The 13,007-nt window shown below is 43.5% G+C and overlaps 2 protein-coding genes across 2 annotated transcripts in view; both read left to right on the top strand.

The window, feature by feature from the left end:
* Positions 1 to 580: 580 nt before the first annotated feature.
* Positions 581 to 3,782, top strand: LOC107090833 (the record flags this gene model as incomplete). The annotated part of the gene is made up of 1 exon (XM_015384423.1): positions 581 to 3,782. A coding segment is annotated over one exon (2,610 nt), but the record flags the coding sequence as incomplete, so codon positions are not given.
* Positions 3,783 to 7,069: 3,287 nt separating this feature from the next.
* slc52a2 (solute carrier family 52 (riboflavin transporter), member 2) overlaps positions 7,070 to 13,007 on the top strand; it is an 8,598-nt gene continuing 2,660 nt past the window's right edge. Inside the window, exons 1-3 of the mRNA XM_015384410.1 lie at positions 7,070 to 7,323; positions 8,887 to 9,733; positions 11,798 to 11,921. Of these exons, the coding sequence (XP_015239896.1) occupies positions 7,194 to 7,323; positions 8,887 to 9,733; positions 11,798 to 11,921 (1,101 nt within the window). The 5' untranslated portion in view covers positions 7,070 to 7,193. The remainder of the gene's footprint in view (positions 7,324 to 8,886; positions 9,734 to 11,797; positions 11,922 to 13,007) is intronic.

The following is a 13,007-nucleotide window of genomic DNA, read 5'->3' as shown; positions in this document are numbered from 1 at the left end:
ATCAATATTTTTTCCCTCGTCTTTAGAAGTTTTTAAGTCTGTAAAAAAGAAGTTTTTGAGGAAGAAGAAGAAGTAGTATTTTATTATTTTGTTTTTTAGAATTTAGAAACTCAGAAGCTGATTAAATATCGGTGGGGTGGCCGATGTCCGATATTCAGTTTTAAGGCCGATACAGGCAGATACCGATAGGGGGCGATTATATCGTGCATCCCTAGACTCCACCCTTTCTCTGAGTTACAGGGTCTGACCAAGAGAAGGCGCTTCTCTTTAGATCTTAATGTCCACAAATCATCACAGAAATAATATTTTGGTACAAAGATTGATGTTTCTAGGGGACCAGCTGATGACCAATCAAGGAAAGGGGTTAGTCGGTGTCATGGTGTGTACCACACTCTACATGAACCAGATGAAGAGGCTTCATAAATTTCTGATGAAACAAATGTTAATCTAATAAATCAATTTCTTTACATTCCTACTAGCAACATGGAAAAGATTCAAAGATTTTAATGATTGCAATTGGATGTTTTGTGCAGCTTTATCCACGTTTTATTTCTGTTTTATCATCAGAAATTAATTTAATTTTTTCTCTCCAACTCTTCTGATTCCAGGGGATGAGTACTACTGGAAGCTTGTTGCAGACTTTATTGGACCTCAATCAGGCGAGGAGCTTAACCTGAATCAAGGACCGTGCAAGAACAGATTTATGATCCAAGTTGGGCTTTTGAGGGAGGACAATAATTTTCCCTGGCTCGCCATCATAGAGTGGCTGAAGAAGATCTTCCCTGGTCACCAGTCCGCTGACTTCCGGTGTTTGATTGAGAGAGGCATTGCAACAACACTGAGCTTGGGCACTGAAGCGGTGTTTACCTTCCTGGAATCGGATGTCAACTTCAGCTTTGTTGGCCCAATATGTGATAGCATCGGGGTGGAGCGCCAGCATCTTCTTGAACTGAGGGATTTCTCAGAGCGAGCGCGGTCAATTGAAGTCACAAATGGACTGATTATCGAACTGAGCAACTTTGTTGCCAGGGAGAAAATTTCTCCAGTCGTCATCGTTACTTGGCTAAGGAACTTCAACCCAGAGTATTGTAAGGACGGGTGCATTCAGAAAGCGTATAAACTCCTAAGGGCCAGGATAAAGAAATTAAAAATTTACTGTCGCAACTATGAGACGAGGAGTCACAGGAAAAATGCAGCCATTGAGAAAGTTCTTCAGAGTCCGTTTGAACTGGTTCGCAAGAAATCACCAAAACTGTTTTTGAAGAAACGCATGAGGAAAATTTATTATGAGAAGGTTATGGTCAAAGAGGAAGAATTTTCAGAAATCTCACAAGGCGAAGCCCTTGAGGTACGCAAGGAGGTTGTAGGAAAACAAACACAGAGAGGAAATGCTAACAAAACAGGCGAGGAAGATCGAAATGCATCGAACAGCAAAGAGAAGAGCCCAGCCGACTACGGAGAATCCCTGACCCTGCTGGACATCGCCATGCTGTCCGTCCAGAAGTTGTTGAGTGTTTACGGTGGAAAAAACGAAACGTGCAACAGGGTTTCTTTGGATCTCCTCAAGAATCACTATGCTCTGACTTGCAAAGAGACTCCCGCCATGGAGGAGTTTGAAAACAAAGTGAGCTCCTTCTGTGAAGAGACTGCCCTCGTGCCTCCCGTGAAATTTTTACACTACAATGCCAATTTCCTAGTTGATCTACACAATGCTGTGGAGAAACAGATCCTGAGCTTTGAAAAGGAGATCATTTTGTCAACGGGACAGAAACTGGGCCGAGATAATCTTCCAAAGTTCAAGAACTTTGTTAATTTGCCAGAAAGTGCCACGTCGCGTTACATCCACATGGCCTGTGATCTCCTGAGCCCAATCAGTCCAGAAAAACCGAACTACAGGAAGCATTGGGTGGCTTTCTGTGAAGAGAAGGGAAACCCCTCCAGACTCACTGTGAACCAGTCAAACAGACTGAATAACTACTTTGAGGCAGCAGCAGGTCTTATCCACCATCACAAAGAGGCTGCGCTATTCTTTGGCGATCTCTTGTCACTTACTAGCGACCCATGTCCCAACATCATCTTGGAGAGCATTACAGCAGATGCAAACGACTCCACAATCCAGAGTTTTGTTTGTGTCGTGGCTATAATTTACTGCAAGGTCCTCGGCCCCTACTGGCAGCTCCTGAAGAGCGGAGGGGAGTATGCGCTCTTCAATCAGTTCCTGCTCTGTCTCTACCAAAGGTTCATTGATTGGTCGAAAGATCCCTCAACTCTGCTCGAACCAGAGGAGGACAGCAACGTCTTCCGGCAGTTTCCTTTGCAAGAGAAAATCTTTAGCGGGGTGTTTAACTTCTGCGCCCATTGGCACACAAACCGAGACCTCATCCGGACTTGTCTGAGGAGAACCATAAAGGTGATCGCTGCCGTCACTGAGGAACACCTGAAGACCTTTCTGCCTGGAGGATCGTTTTCCCAAATTCCTCCGTTAGATGTGTGCTTGCAATTAGTCAGTTGCACGTTTTCCGTCTTAATGGCGGAATACCCCTTCGGCCATGCATATCCCTACAAGAAGAAACGACCTGACAAGCAGTCCAACAATTCCTCTCAGAGCTTGTTGGACAGCTCCCAGGAAGATGAAGCTTTTTCCGGCAACAGCTCTGATGAAGCCTCGAAGAGTGGAACCCACTTCCAGATCGGCCAAAGGGAAGAGAAGAGTCCTCAGACGAAAAAGGCTACCAGGGTTTTCCAGGAAGAGGAGCAGGAGGAGAACATGGATAAGGACTACATTATCGCCGTGGTGACTAAAAATGGAGGTCCGTGCAAAACCCAGCAGGACATTGATAAATTGATGCTGCGTCTTGACGGGAAGTCACGGCAGGAGAAACGGGAGGCAGTTCGCTGCGAGATTCTGTACCAAAAAATGGTTCTAAACAACATGGACCCAAATTTGGACCATCGCTGCCTCAACACAACCCAGATGGTGTTGAAGCTGAAGCTGTCTCTCCCCCGGGTCAAACCCGGTTTCTCTTTGGTGCTGGCACCCAGGAAGACCAAACAAAAACGTTTACACCAGCCTGCTCCAGATGATCCAGCTGCTCAAGGTGCCAACAGCGTCTTGTTGGCGTCCGGCATAGAAAATTCACACACTTCCCCGGTGGATGTAGAGATGACAAACTTAGCAGAAACACTATAAAAGACATCGGACCCATGACTCAAACACGTACCAACGTCCTGTGATGTACATGTGATCTTTCTGAACAATAACAGGAACTTTTGGTTTGTTTTCGGTGCCTCACCATGGTTAGCATGGAGCCACTCTCCAGGCACCTCAGGAAAGGAAACGTCTACATCTGGGACAGCGACCCTACATTGGGTTCAAACTTGTCCTTAATGTAAAAATAAACATTTTTTGGTCTATTTCTTCTGACTTTTTTCATTATATTACAACACCAAATCCCAATTCTTTTAAAATCAAGGCACCACGGTTTAATTATTAACTCAATCTGAGCTATATTCAGAGCAATATGTAGCGCTTGGTGCGTATTGATTCTTTGTTTCTTCTAGTAATCTGACGGTTGCATCATTGCTTTATGGTACTTTGGGTTATGGCTAAAACACCAGAGCTAACTAAGCTAGCAGTTGTTCTTGAACCAATCTGACCTGACCCTTACCCTATCAAACATATTTCTGGCTCTCTGATGTATGCTGGTGAAGATATTCAGTCATCCAGATCAAAGTCATTCAAAAAAAGTTACAAAACAATTCACTGGACTTGGTTTCAAAGTTTGAAGACGTTTCGGTTCTCATCCAGGAAGCTTTTTCAATTCAATATCTCATAATTAGCGTTGAGTTCAAAGGTTGATTCTTGCTTTGGCTTAGGAAACATGCAAATTAAACCAGGAGAACGGGGTCCACCCCTTAGGAATGGGGAGTCATTTTGGGTTCTTTGTTAGACTGCAATCCTGGGCTATGCCTTTGAAGGGGGGTCGTTAGGGACATTTGTTGGCTTGGCTGCCCAGGTAGGATGTCCCCTGTATAGGGTCGGGGGGGGATTGAAATGATAGCAAGAAGGGATCAAGTCAATTGCTGCATTGTAGGTTTTTAAAAGCTGGAATGTTGATTCCACCCCCTTTGTTTAAGGTTGTTTTTTTTCTTTCTTAACATAGATGCCGACCCCCCCCCCCCATTGTGTACATTCTGGTTAAATGGGTGTCTCTTGTCTTAAGGTCCAAGTGGACAGCAGAGTCTTGTCCAGAGGAGGGCGCTCATGGGTGTTTGGCCATGCGTCTGTGGAGAGGTTGTTTGGTTTCTCCAATATAAAGATCAGATCATTCCTCGCTGCATTGAACTGCTGTTTAAGGGTCTGTTTGGTTTGAAATGATCTAGAATTTTATGTTTGGAGAAAATCGTCTTTAGTTTCTCAGAGTAACATATGGGATGGAGATGTTTTTGCGTTTAATCTTCTCACCCTTATGTTCTGCTGCGTTTCTTCTGGATTTCCTTGTTGATTTGACAAAAGTCCAGTTTGGTTCTCCACAGGTTAGGAAAGCATCTTCCATGCTCACCAAACAGTCCAGGAAAGGTAGCTTGTTGTCGTTGGAATCCTCTCTGCTGAACTTGAAGTTGTGGTCCACAGAGTTAATGTGTCTGTGAAAGCTTCAACTTCTTTTAGCTGGATTCTGACAAATGTGTCATCCACATATCTAAACCAGTGACTTGGTGTTCCTCTGAAGGCGTCTTCTTCTTATGAGGTTTTATGGCGGTGGTAAACCTGTGAAATTTGTGCATTACCGCCACCAACTGATATGGAGTAAAGCAAGGAAACAGGAAACGATTCACCCCAGGAAAAAAAAAAAAACCTGTGTAACTTCATCCCACATAATACTAAATCACATTTGCCCTTATAATTTAATTTACTTTAAGTCATCGTCACTCTGCCAGTTTCTGATGGTCCCATCGGTCCTCCCATCATGCTTCCAACCATCTCCCAGTTCAAATCTTTTACGTCCAGATATTTTTCTGCAGCCTTCACTATTATTTTGATTTTTTTCGGGGTTATTTGTCGTCTGCGCAGTACAATTAATCACTTCCACCATGAATAGAACAAAATTTCTCTTTTTAACAATTAGTGAGTAATCTTCAATTTTTGGACATTTCTCTAGAGGTTTGGAATTTGCCGTGTGTTGAACTGTAGGTTTGGGTTTTTCTAACTGAGATGGGATCCTTTTTGCAGCTCTAGCGTACGTTATTCCGAGCTCAAATTTCATTTTTTTTTTATTTCCTTAGACCTTTTGCTCACTTCACAGCCACATTAAGCATCACCAGTATGTTCTCCACCACAGTTACAGCATTTTATTTTAGCTTCTTTTCCACATTTTCCGTACTCATGCTCTCCTGCACACCTTCCACACCGCTGTTTCCCTTTACAAACTGCTGCAATGTGTCAGAATTTTTGGCATTTGATACATCTCAATGGTGGAGGATTGTAGATTTTGACATTATAACTGATGTAACCAATGAATACTTTGCTGGGTAATTGCTCTTCCTCGAGTTTAATTAGCACCGATAAACTGTCAGGTCTTTCTCCGTTTCTTGTTGTTTTTAACCGTTTTACTTCTTTTACTTTTGCACCGCTTATGTTTTCCAGAATCTCTTTTTCAGAAACTCTTAGAGGAACTCCTCCAATGACTCCCCTGCTGATCTTTTTGTTCTCCATTAAGCTGCACTGAACTCTTGTCCCGTCAGTGTTGTTGATCCGTATTGCTTTGCCTTGCTGAGCGCTGTCTCTGCAGTTAATTAGCAGGTCTCCACAGCACAGGATTCTGGCACCTCTGACTTCTCCAACAAGTTTATTTATGTTTTTTGTTAAGTGAACCGGATTCCAATTTGTAAAAAAGAGTCTGCCTGATTAACGACTTTGAATATGACTTTGTATTCATTTTGTTTTCCTGTGGAATGTATGGATAGATCATCTCTGGATTGTTCTGAACTGGACTCCCCTTTAAATGATCTCTGTTTTTTCCGCTTTTTCTCATTTTTTGACGTTGCTATCTTCCAACCTTCTTCATTGTCACTATTTGCCTCTTCCATCCCACAAGAATCGCTTCCTGTTTCCTCACTACTCACGGCCCAGGACATTTCTCCACAAGCGGCTTCAAAACACGCGCCATGCCCCAAACGACCATCCCCTCTGAAGGTGTCCAAAGCTCTTTTTCCCATTTCTTTCAGTCATATCCTGGTTGAAAAACTAGTTTCGTCAAAGGTCCTAATTTTGTTTTATTGACAATATATTTTTACAGTCATGAAAAAGTAATGTTTATGAATGTAGTTGTAAATTTGTCTGTTGAAAAAAAACTGTAAAGAGTTATACCACCAAATCGTGTTGTGTTTGCTTTGACATATATAAATTGGTCCATATGCAGCTGTGGACATTTTTACAGTGTTTAAAAGTGTTTTTAGATGAGGGAGAGAGAAAGGATGAGTCCTCTGTGAATTATTGCCTCTTTATGTTCTGAACTTAGCTCTGATATTTTGTCCTAATCTCTGTGAGATAAAGAAGCAGTTAGAAAAACAAATGAGGCCTTCACTGTCAGCAGAATGCAGGAAACTGCAGTACTTGTATGTAAAAGTCTCCTGGTTATGCTTCATAATACAATAAAGATAAATAATTAACAAAATAACGTTTGAAGAATATAAAATTTCTACCTTTGAGTTAATTGGGATGAAAATTTGAATTAAAACAGAACAGCATGGAGAATGGCAGCTGGACATTGGCATGTTAGGGCCAGGCTAGTAATTCTCCTAATTTTATGACCTCATTCTCGTAATTTTTACTCTTCTCCCTAATTTTATGACTTTATTCTAGTAATTTTATGACTTTATTCTTGAATAGAAAAATAAATCTCTAGCCTTGCCCTAATACTCCGTTTTACTGATCAAATTAAATCCACCGTATTTGGATTAAAGAAGCTAAAAAAAAAGCACAGAATTCGTTATCGACATAAACAGAGGTCCTTTTTATCAAACTATAAAATAAAACCTTTTTCCACTCCGGTAAAGAAAACGAGCGTCCCTGAACGCATCTGAAGGGGCGGGAACTTTTCATAACAGGCGTCCATTGCAGACCAGCAGCAGCGGCGGTGTGTTGAAGAGGCCGCCGGTTCATCCGTAGATCCGGGGCTTTTCTGAGCGGAACCATGGCGGGCAGTTGGTGGGACGGTGCCGCGGTGACCCACGGACTGATGGCCATGTTCGCGATGGGCTCCTGGGTTTCCGTCAACAGTCTGTGGGTGGAGCTGCCGGTGGTTGTGAGGGAGCTTCCCGAAGGTCAGTCCTCATCTCCCCGGAGGAGAAGGTCCTGTTCGGCTCACCGATTTACCAGAACCGAACCGCAGCAGCTCTAAGGGATCATTTAGAAATTACTGTTTAAGTTCCATAAAATCTGACCTCAGATCTGCTCATAAAGTGAACCCGCCCCCCCAAGTTAAAGCTCTACTAACTCATTATTGTCTAATCTGGATATTTTGACCTTTATATAATCCAATAAGATCATATTAATAAATAACCGGTTTAAATCCTCATTTCTTAGTTTTGTCTCCAGTCAGGCTGTAGATAAAGTTTTCCTGTCTTTGAACTTTGACCTTTTTTCTCTCCATTCAGCTCCCTTTAGTTGAAACTTTATGGGATCAGATAACTAAAAACAATCAATAACATTTGCTGAGCTGCCTAAATTCAAAGCTGCAGGTCTAAATAAGTTATGAAGTTTATTAAATGTATTTGTTCCTTTTTTCAGACAGGGGCGGATTTAGGAAATTTGGGGCCCTAGGCAAAGACAGGCAGGGGCCCCTCATCAGCGTCCTGGTGACATTTTAGCGAAAGGATTTTTATCAAAAACATAATTATGAGCACAAATAAGGAATAAGGGGCCCCAGGAAATTGAGGCCCTATGCAACTGCCTAGTTTTGCCTAATGGTAAATCCCCCCCGATGTCAGGTAATACATGTGACATCATCTGTAGGAATATCTCTGATAAAGCTGTTACACTCCTTGCCATTCGGTGGCAGTAACGCACCTAAAGGCTCTTCCTGCTCACGTTTCAATGAAAACCCAAAGTCTGATCCTTCCAGAACTGATTCCAAAGCTGAGTCAAAAATCGCCATCAGAGCCAGCGCTCCTTCACACACGGCTATGCTGAGAGAGGGCCGCTGCAGACGGGCTAACGTTAGCCTCGGAGGTCCGCTGGTTGCCGCGGTCCTCTCAACTGCGGATATAGTTTTTTAAACTACGCTTTAAATCCGTAAATGCACCATAGTGACGCTTTAAAGTATAATATTCTCACCTCAAATTATCTTAAAATGTACTTTTATTGAACAACAGAAAGAGAACTTTTAACTTTCAATGGAGTGCTCCATTGAAAGGTGCCGCAGAGCATGCTACTATTGTGTATTCTCCAGCGTCACGCCCTCAAAGCCCCGCCCACTTTGCATCCAAAAATTCAAAACAAATCTCTGCGTTGTGATTGGCCCGCCAGTTCTAGAGCCTGGGGCATTGATCGAGGCTAGACCACTGAAGGCAAAAATGATTCTGGCCGCTAGCAGGTGGGGGCTAGTTTACTAGGCTAATAACATCACAGACCTGAACGAATGAAATGTTTTCATTGAATTCTTTGTTCTTTACAAAGTTGAATGTGCTAACGACAAAATCCTACAAAGATTATCAAGGACTGAGCGGCTCTGATGGCAAAATAATATTTGAAGGCAGGAATTCTGAAAAAATTCAGAATTCTTTCTCAGAATTCTGACTTTAATCTCAGCATTCTGTGCCTCAGGGTCGTCTGTCGGACGCTTTGCGTCTCCGTTTCCGACTGCTAACTCTGTTTTCCTGTTCCAGGCTGGAACCTGCCTGCGTACCTGTCGGTGCTCATCGCCTTCGGGAACCTGGGTCCGATCGCAGTGACGGTGACGCACCACTGCGCCCCGGGTCGCCTTAACGAGCGCCTCGCCATTCACTGCATCCAGGCGCTGGCGGCGGCGGCGTCCGTGTTCTTGGCCATTTTCTGGTCCCACACCGTGACGATAGCGGGAGTGGAGAGGTCCCTGCCCTTCCTCATCCTCACCTTCGTCCTGGCGTTGGTCTGCTGCACTTCTACCGTCACCTTCCTGCCCTTCATGTTCCGCTACCCTCCTCAGTACATCCGGACGTTCTTCATCGGGCAGGGCTTCAGCGCCTTGTTCCCCTGCGTCATGGCGCTGGGGCAGGGGGTCAGCAAGCTGGAGTGCAAAACCGAGAACGGCACCGTGAAGCCGGAGTATTTGGAGGAGAACTTCCCAGCCCAGAACTTTTTCTGGTTCCTGTTTGTGATGCTGACCATCTCGGCGTTGAGCTTCGCGGCTTTAACGCGGAGACAGACTGAACCCCCGCAGGAGGCGGCGCCCAAAGAGTCCGGCGGCACAGACGCCGCAAAGGACGGAGAGGAGACGCACCGGCTGTACAACGGAGGAACGCCGGTGTCTGAAGAGCAGGTCCGGGTCGAGGAGGCGCCGACTTTTTGGACGTCGAGGAACATTTATCTGCTGGTGCTGCTCGCCGTCTCCAACGCCCTCACCAACGGAGTCCTCCCGTCCGTCCAGAGCTTCACCTGTCTGCCCTACAACAACATGACCTTCCACCTCTCTGTGGTCCTGGGCAACATCGCCAACCCTCTGGCTTGTTTCCTCGCCATGTTCTTCGTGCTCAGGTGAGAATCAGGAGACGGAGAGACGCTCATCTGATCGGTCAGATGATCCTTTAGCTTTTTTTCTTCTCGCCTCCATGAGTCCAAATATCTAGAAGCTGAGAAAAAGATGTGGAACGCAGACATTCTAACAGAAACTCAGATATATTGGAGATCTCAAACTCAAATCTCTAAAATGAGCTTGTTAGCAGAGCTAGCCTGCTGCTAGCGAGGCGATTTAGCCGCTCGATTGAGATGTTTAGGCTAAACGCATCGAAACAAGCAGGAGGTTTGAGTTTGGCCCCCCCCCCAACGTAGAGCTTTAGATTCCACTGAGCGAGGCTTAAAAAAATACGATCATGTCCAAAATCTGGACACCATGTTAGGATATAAATGATCCAGGAATACAAAACGAAAGAAATAATTAGTAAAAAAATACGATCTAGAAAAGTTTTCATTGTAATTTAATATTTAGAATTGTTTTTGTTTGTTTTTCATATTGTTTTATTTCATTTTTATTGCATTTTTTCAGATATTCTTTGGATTAGATTAGATTAGATGAGCTTTATTGATCTCACAGCGGAGAAATTCACTCGTCACATATTGGCATCGAAGTTACAGAAGGTGCAAACGGGGAGGAAAAAGGTGCATTAAGAATAAACAATATATATACAGTATATCAAGATAAATAAGGATTAAGATGCAAGTTTACATGTACCACAACACAATGAAAAAACAAAATAAAAATAAGAAATAAAAATATGTACAATCCGGATGGCTTATATACAGGTGGATTTACTTTTACGTTAACGTGTAGTAGGTGAGGTGGTGGTATGACTATTCTATTCACGTATATTGCACACTCAGCATATTGCACAGTATTGTATGTAGTTTTCATATTTTTTCATATTATTGTTTTAATTAATTTCATCGGCGCGGCGGACTGGAGTAGTGACAGGCAGACGGGCCACAGGCGGCGACGCTCTACCCCTTCTATTCATTCTAGCTAATCTGAATGGTTCATCTGGAGAGCGAGATCATCTGTAGCAGCTCTAGACGTCTTCCAGGCATGAGAGGAAAACTAGCAGCAGTTCAGCCGACAGGATGAAGGAATGGTAGTCGGCGCGCGCGGATGACGTCATATAAAACAATATAAATATATAAAATATAACGGTGGATGTCTGGGGGAAAGTGATTGGCCTCCATGTTCTGAATGCTGGCGTACCATAAAGAATAAATGATGAACAGTTTAGTTTGTGCCTTCAAGTCGTTGCCCATAGGAAGACGTTAATGGATATAACCTAACGGAATATCTTCAGAACGGCTCCAAATGACACTAAACTCATATGAGTGAGTAGAACATGATGGAATAACGGAAAATCAAGGACCTAATGTAAAAAAAATGGCGTTCGCCCATATAGGTCCGTTTCACAATTCACTAGAACGCGAGTAGGGACTCCTGTTGTCGCGAAGTACGTTCTTAAGAAGAACACAGGAAAGTCTGGACTGCAGAATAAATCTGGGTCAATTGGAAGAGAAGCGTCCAGATGACATCACCACGTGCTCAGCTCCTCTGGAGCTGCATTTCACCTCCTGTTATTAATAGTCTCGCTAATGCTAGCCCATCTGCAGCAGCCAGAGCTAACGTTACCCTGGCCGCTGCAGACGGGCTAATGTTAGCCCTGGTTTCCACGGTCCTTTCAACATCAGAACTTTTTTTTAAATAAGGCGCTAAATGGGTAAAAGGTCCATAGAGTGACGCTTAATCCTCGCCTTAAATGATCGTAAAACGTACTTTTATTGAACAACAGAAAATAACTTTTAACTTAATCCTCTGAGCTCTGTGAGCGCTAACCTGTTAGCTGCTGCTGCAGTGCATGCTGGGACGGCTGTCAGTCTGGAGAACGGACAAGTCTTCATGTTCTTGTGAACTAAAACAGTACGAAGGCTGAGAATCATGAGTTTCACAAGTACACACGTTGAGAAACGGTCGAAGATTTGGTTCAAAGGAGGAACTGAAAATGAACCAAAATGGCTTCATAAAAACCAGCACAGCTGCTGACCTTTGACCTCTTGTCATTATTTCAGGTCGTCTGTAGGTTTGGGTTTCCTGTCTCTGGCTGCAGGCGTGTTTGCTGCGTATCTGTTGGCGCTGGCGGCGCTCAGCCCCTGTCCGCCGCTGCAGGACAGCCTCGTTGGAAAGGCGTTGGTGGTGAGTGACTTCTTCTTCTTCTGGGCTTTTTCTCAGCTGACTTGGATCGATGGAGGTTTAACTTTGAACAGACCCTTATTCTGACCACATTAACTATTCATGAATTAATCTAAAGCCAATTGATCTTATTTACTGGCTAATAATAAATATAAAGCAGCCATTTTCTTAAAAATAAGCACTTCCATGTCACAGGATTTTATGACTTTTCAGTTAGATTACACATATTTATTCAAATTAAAAACAATTTAAACTGTCGTCAAACTGGATGAGAAATATACATTCTATATTCTAAATGTTAATTAATATAATATCCAATCCAATAAATAGACAACAAAGTTTTATATTAATATATATTCAGACAGTTTAAAACTCTTTTCTCTGCTTCAATACAAAATTGAAATGATGCATTCATTTACTAAATAATTCATATTAATCCTGTTTGCCCTGAAATGTTGACATTTTCAGTCGGCCAGTTTATCGGTTTAGAGTTACCGCGTTCTGAGTGTCTGAAATCATAAAGTACCGTATACTTTAACGTCTCTCTCTGACGGCAGCCTGGTCTGACCAAAGATGGCCGCTCTGTCGGCACGCCTCGTGACCACTGGTCTCTATTTTATTCACTGGATTGATAGCCTGTTGGTTGTACAGGGTTGAAGCGAATCCACCGGCCTCCATATTGGTACTCCCTAGTTAGACCGGGCGCAATGTAAACAATCTGTGCGCTACATCATCAAACAACCATGTCTAAACGTCCACACGTCTTTCCCAGAGCCCTGCTTGTTTTTGCAGGCAAATGGTAATTACATACTCCATGAGAGTGGGGAGTACCAACATGGCGAATAAATAGAGAATAGTGTTCTTACCCTAGGCAGCCTATGTCGCTCTGACAGACTGTCCGACTATTTCAACACTTTGTTTCTGTGAAGTGGATGCTAACTGTGAGCTAGCTCTGCTAGCAGAACTTTAAACAGGAGCTTCTGGTTCTGGTTCTGGTTCCCCTCAGAGGGACGTTAGAACTCGGCTCCATGAAGGTCATGACCTCATAAAGCTTCTCCATCCACCATGCTAACTGCTAGCATGTCTTCT

Source organism: Cyprinodon variegatus, unplaced genomic scaffold, assembly GCF_000732505.1.
Source record: "Cyprinodon variegatus isolate N-32 unplaced genomic scaffold, C_variegatus-1.0 Scaffold312, whole genome shotgun sequence".
NCBI lineage: Eukaryota > Metazoa > Chordata > Actinopteri > Cyprinodontiformes > Cyprinodontidae > Cyprinodon > Cyprinodon variegatus.
This window is presented reverse-complemented; position numbering and strand designations above follow the sequence as displayed.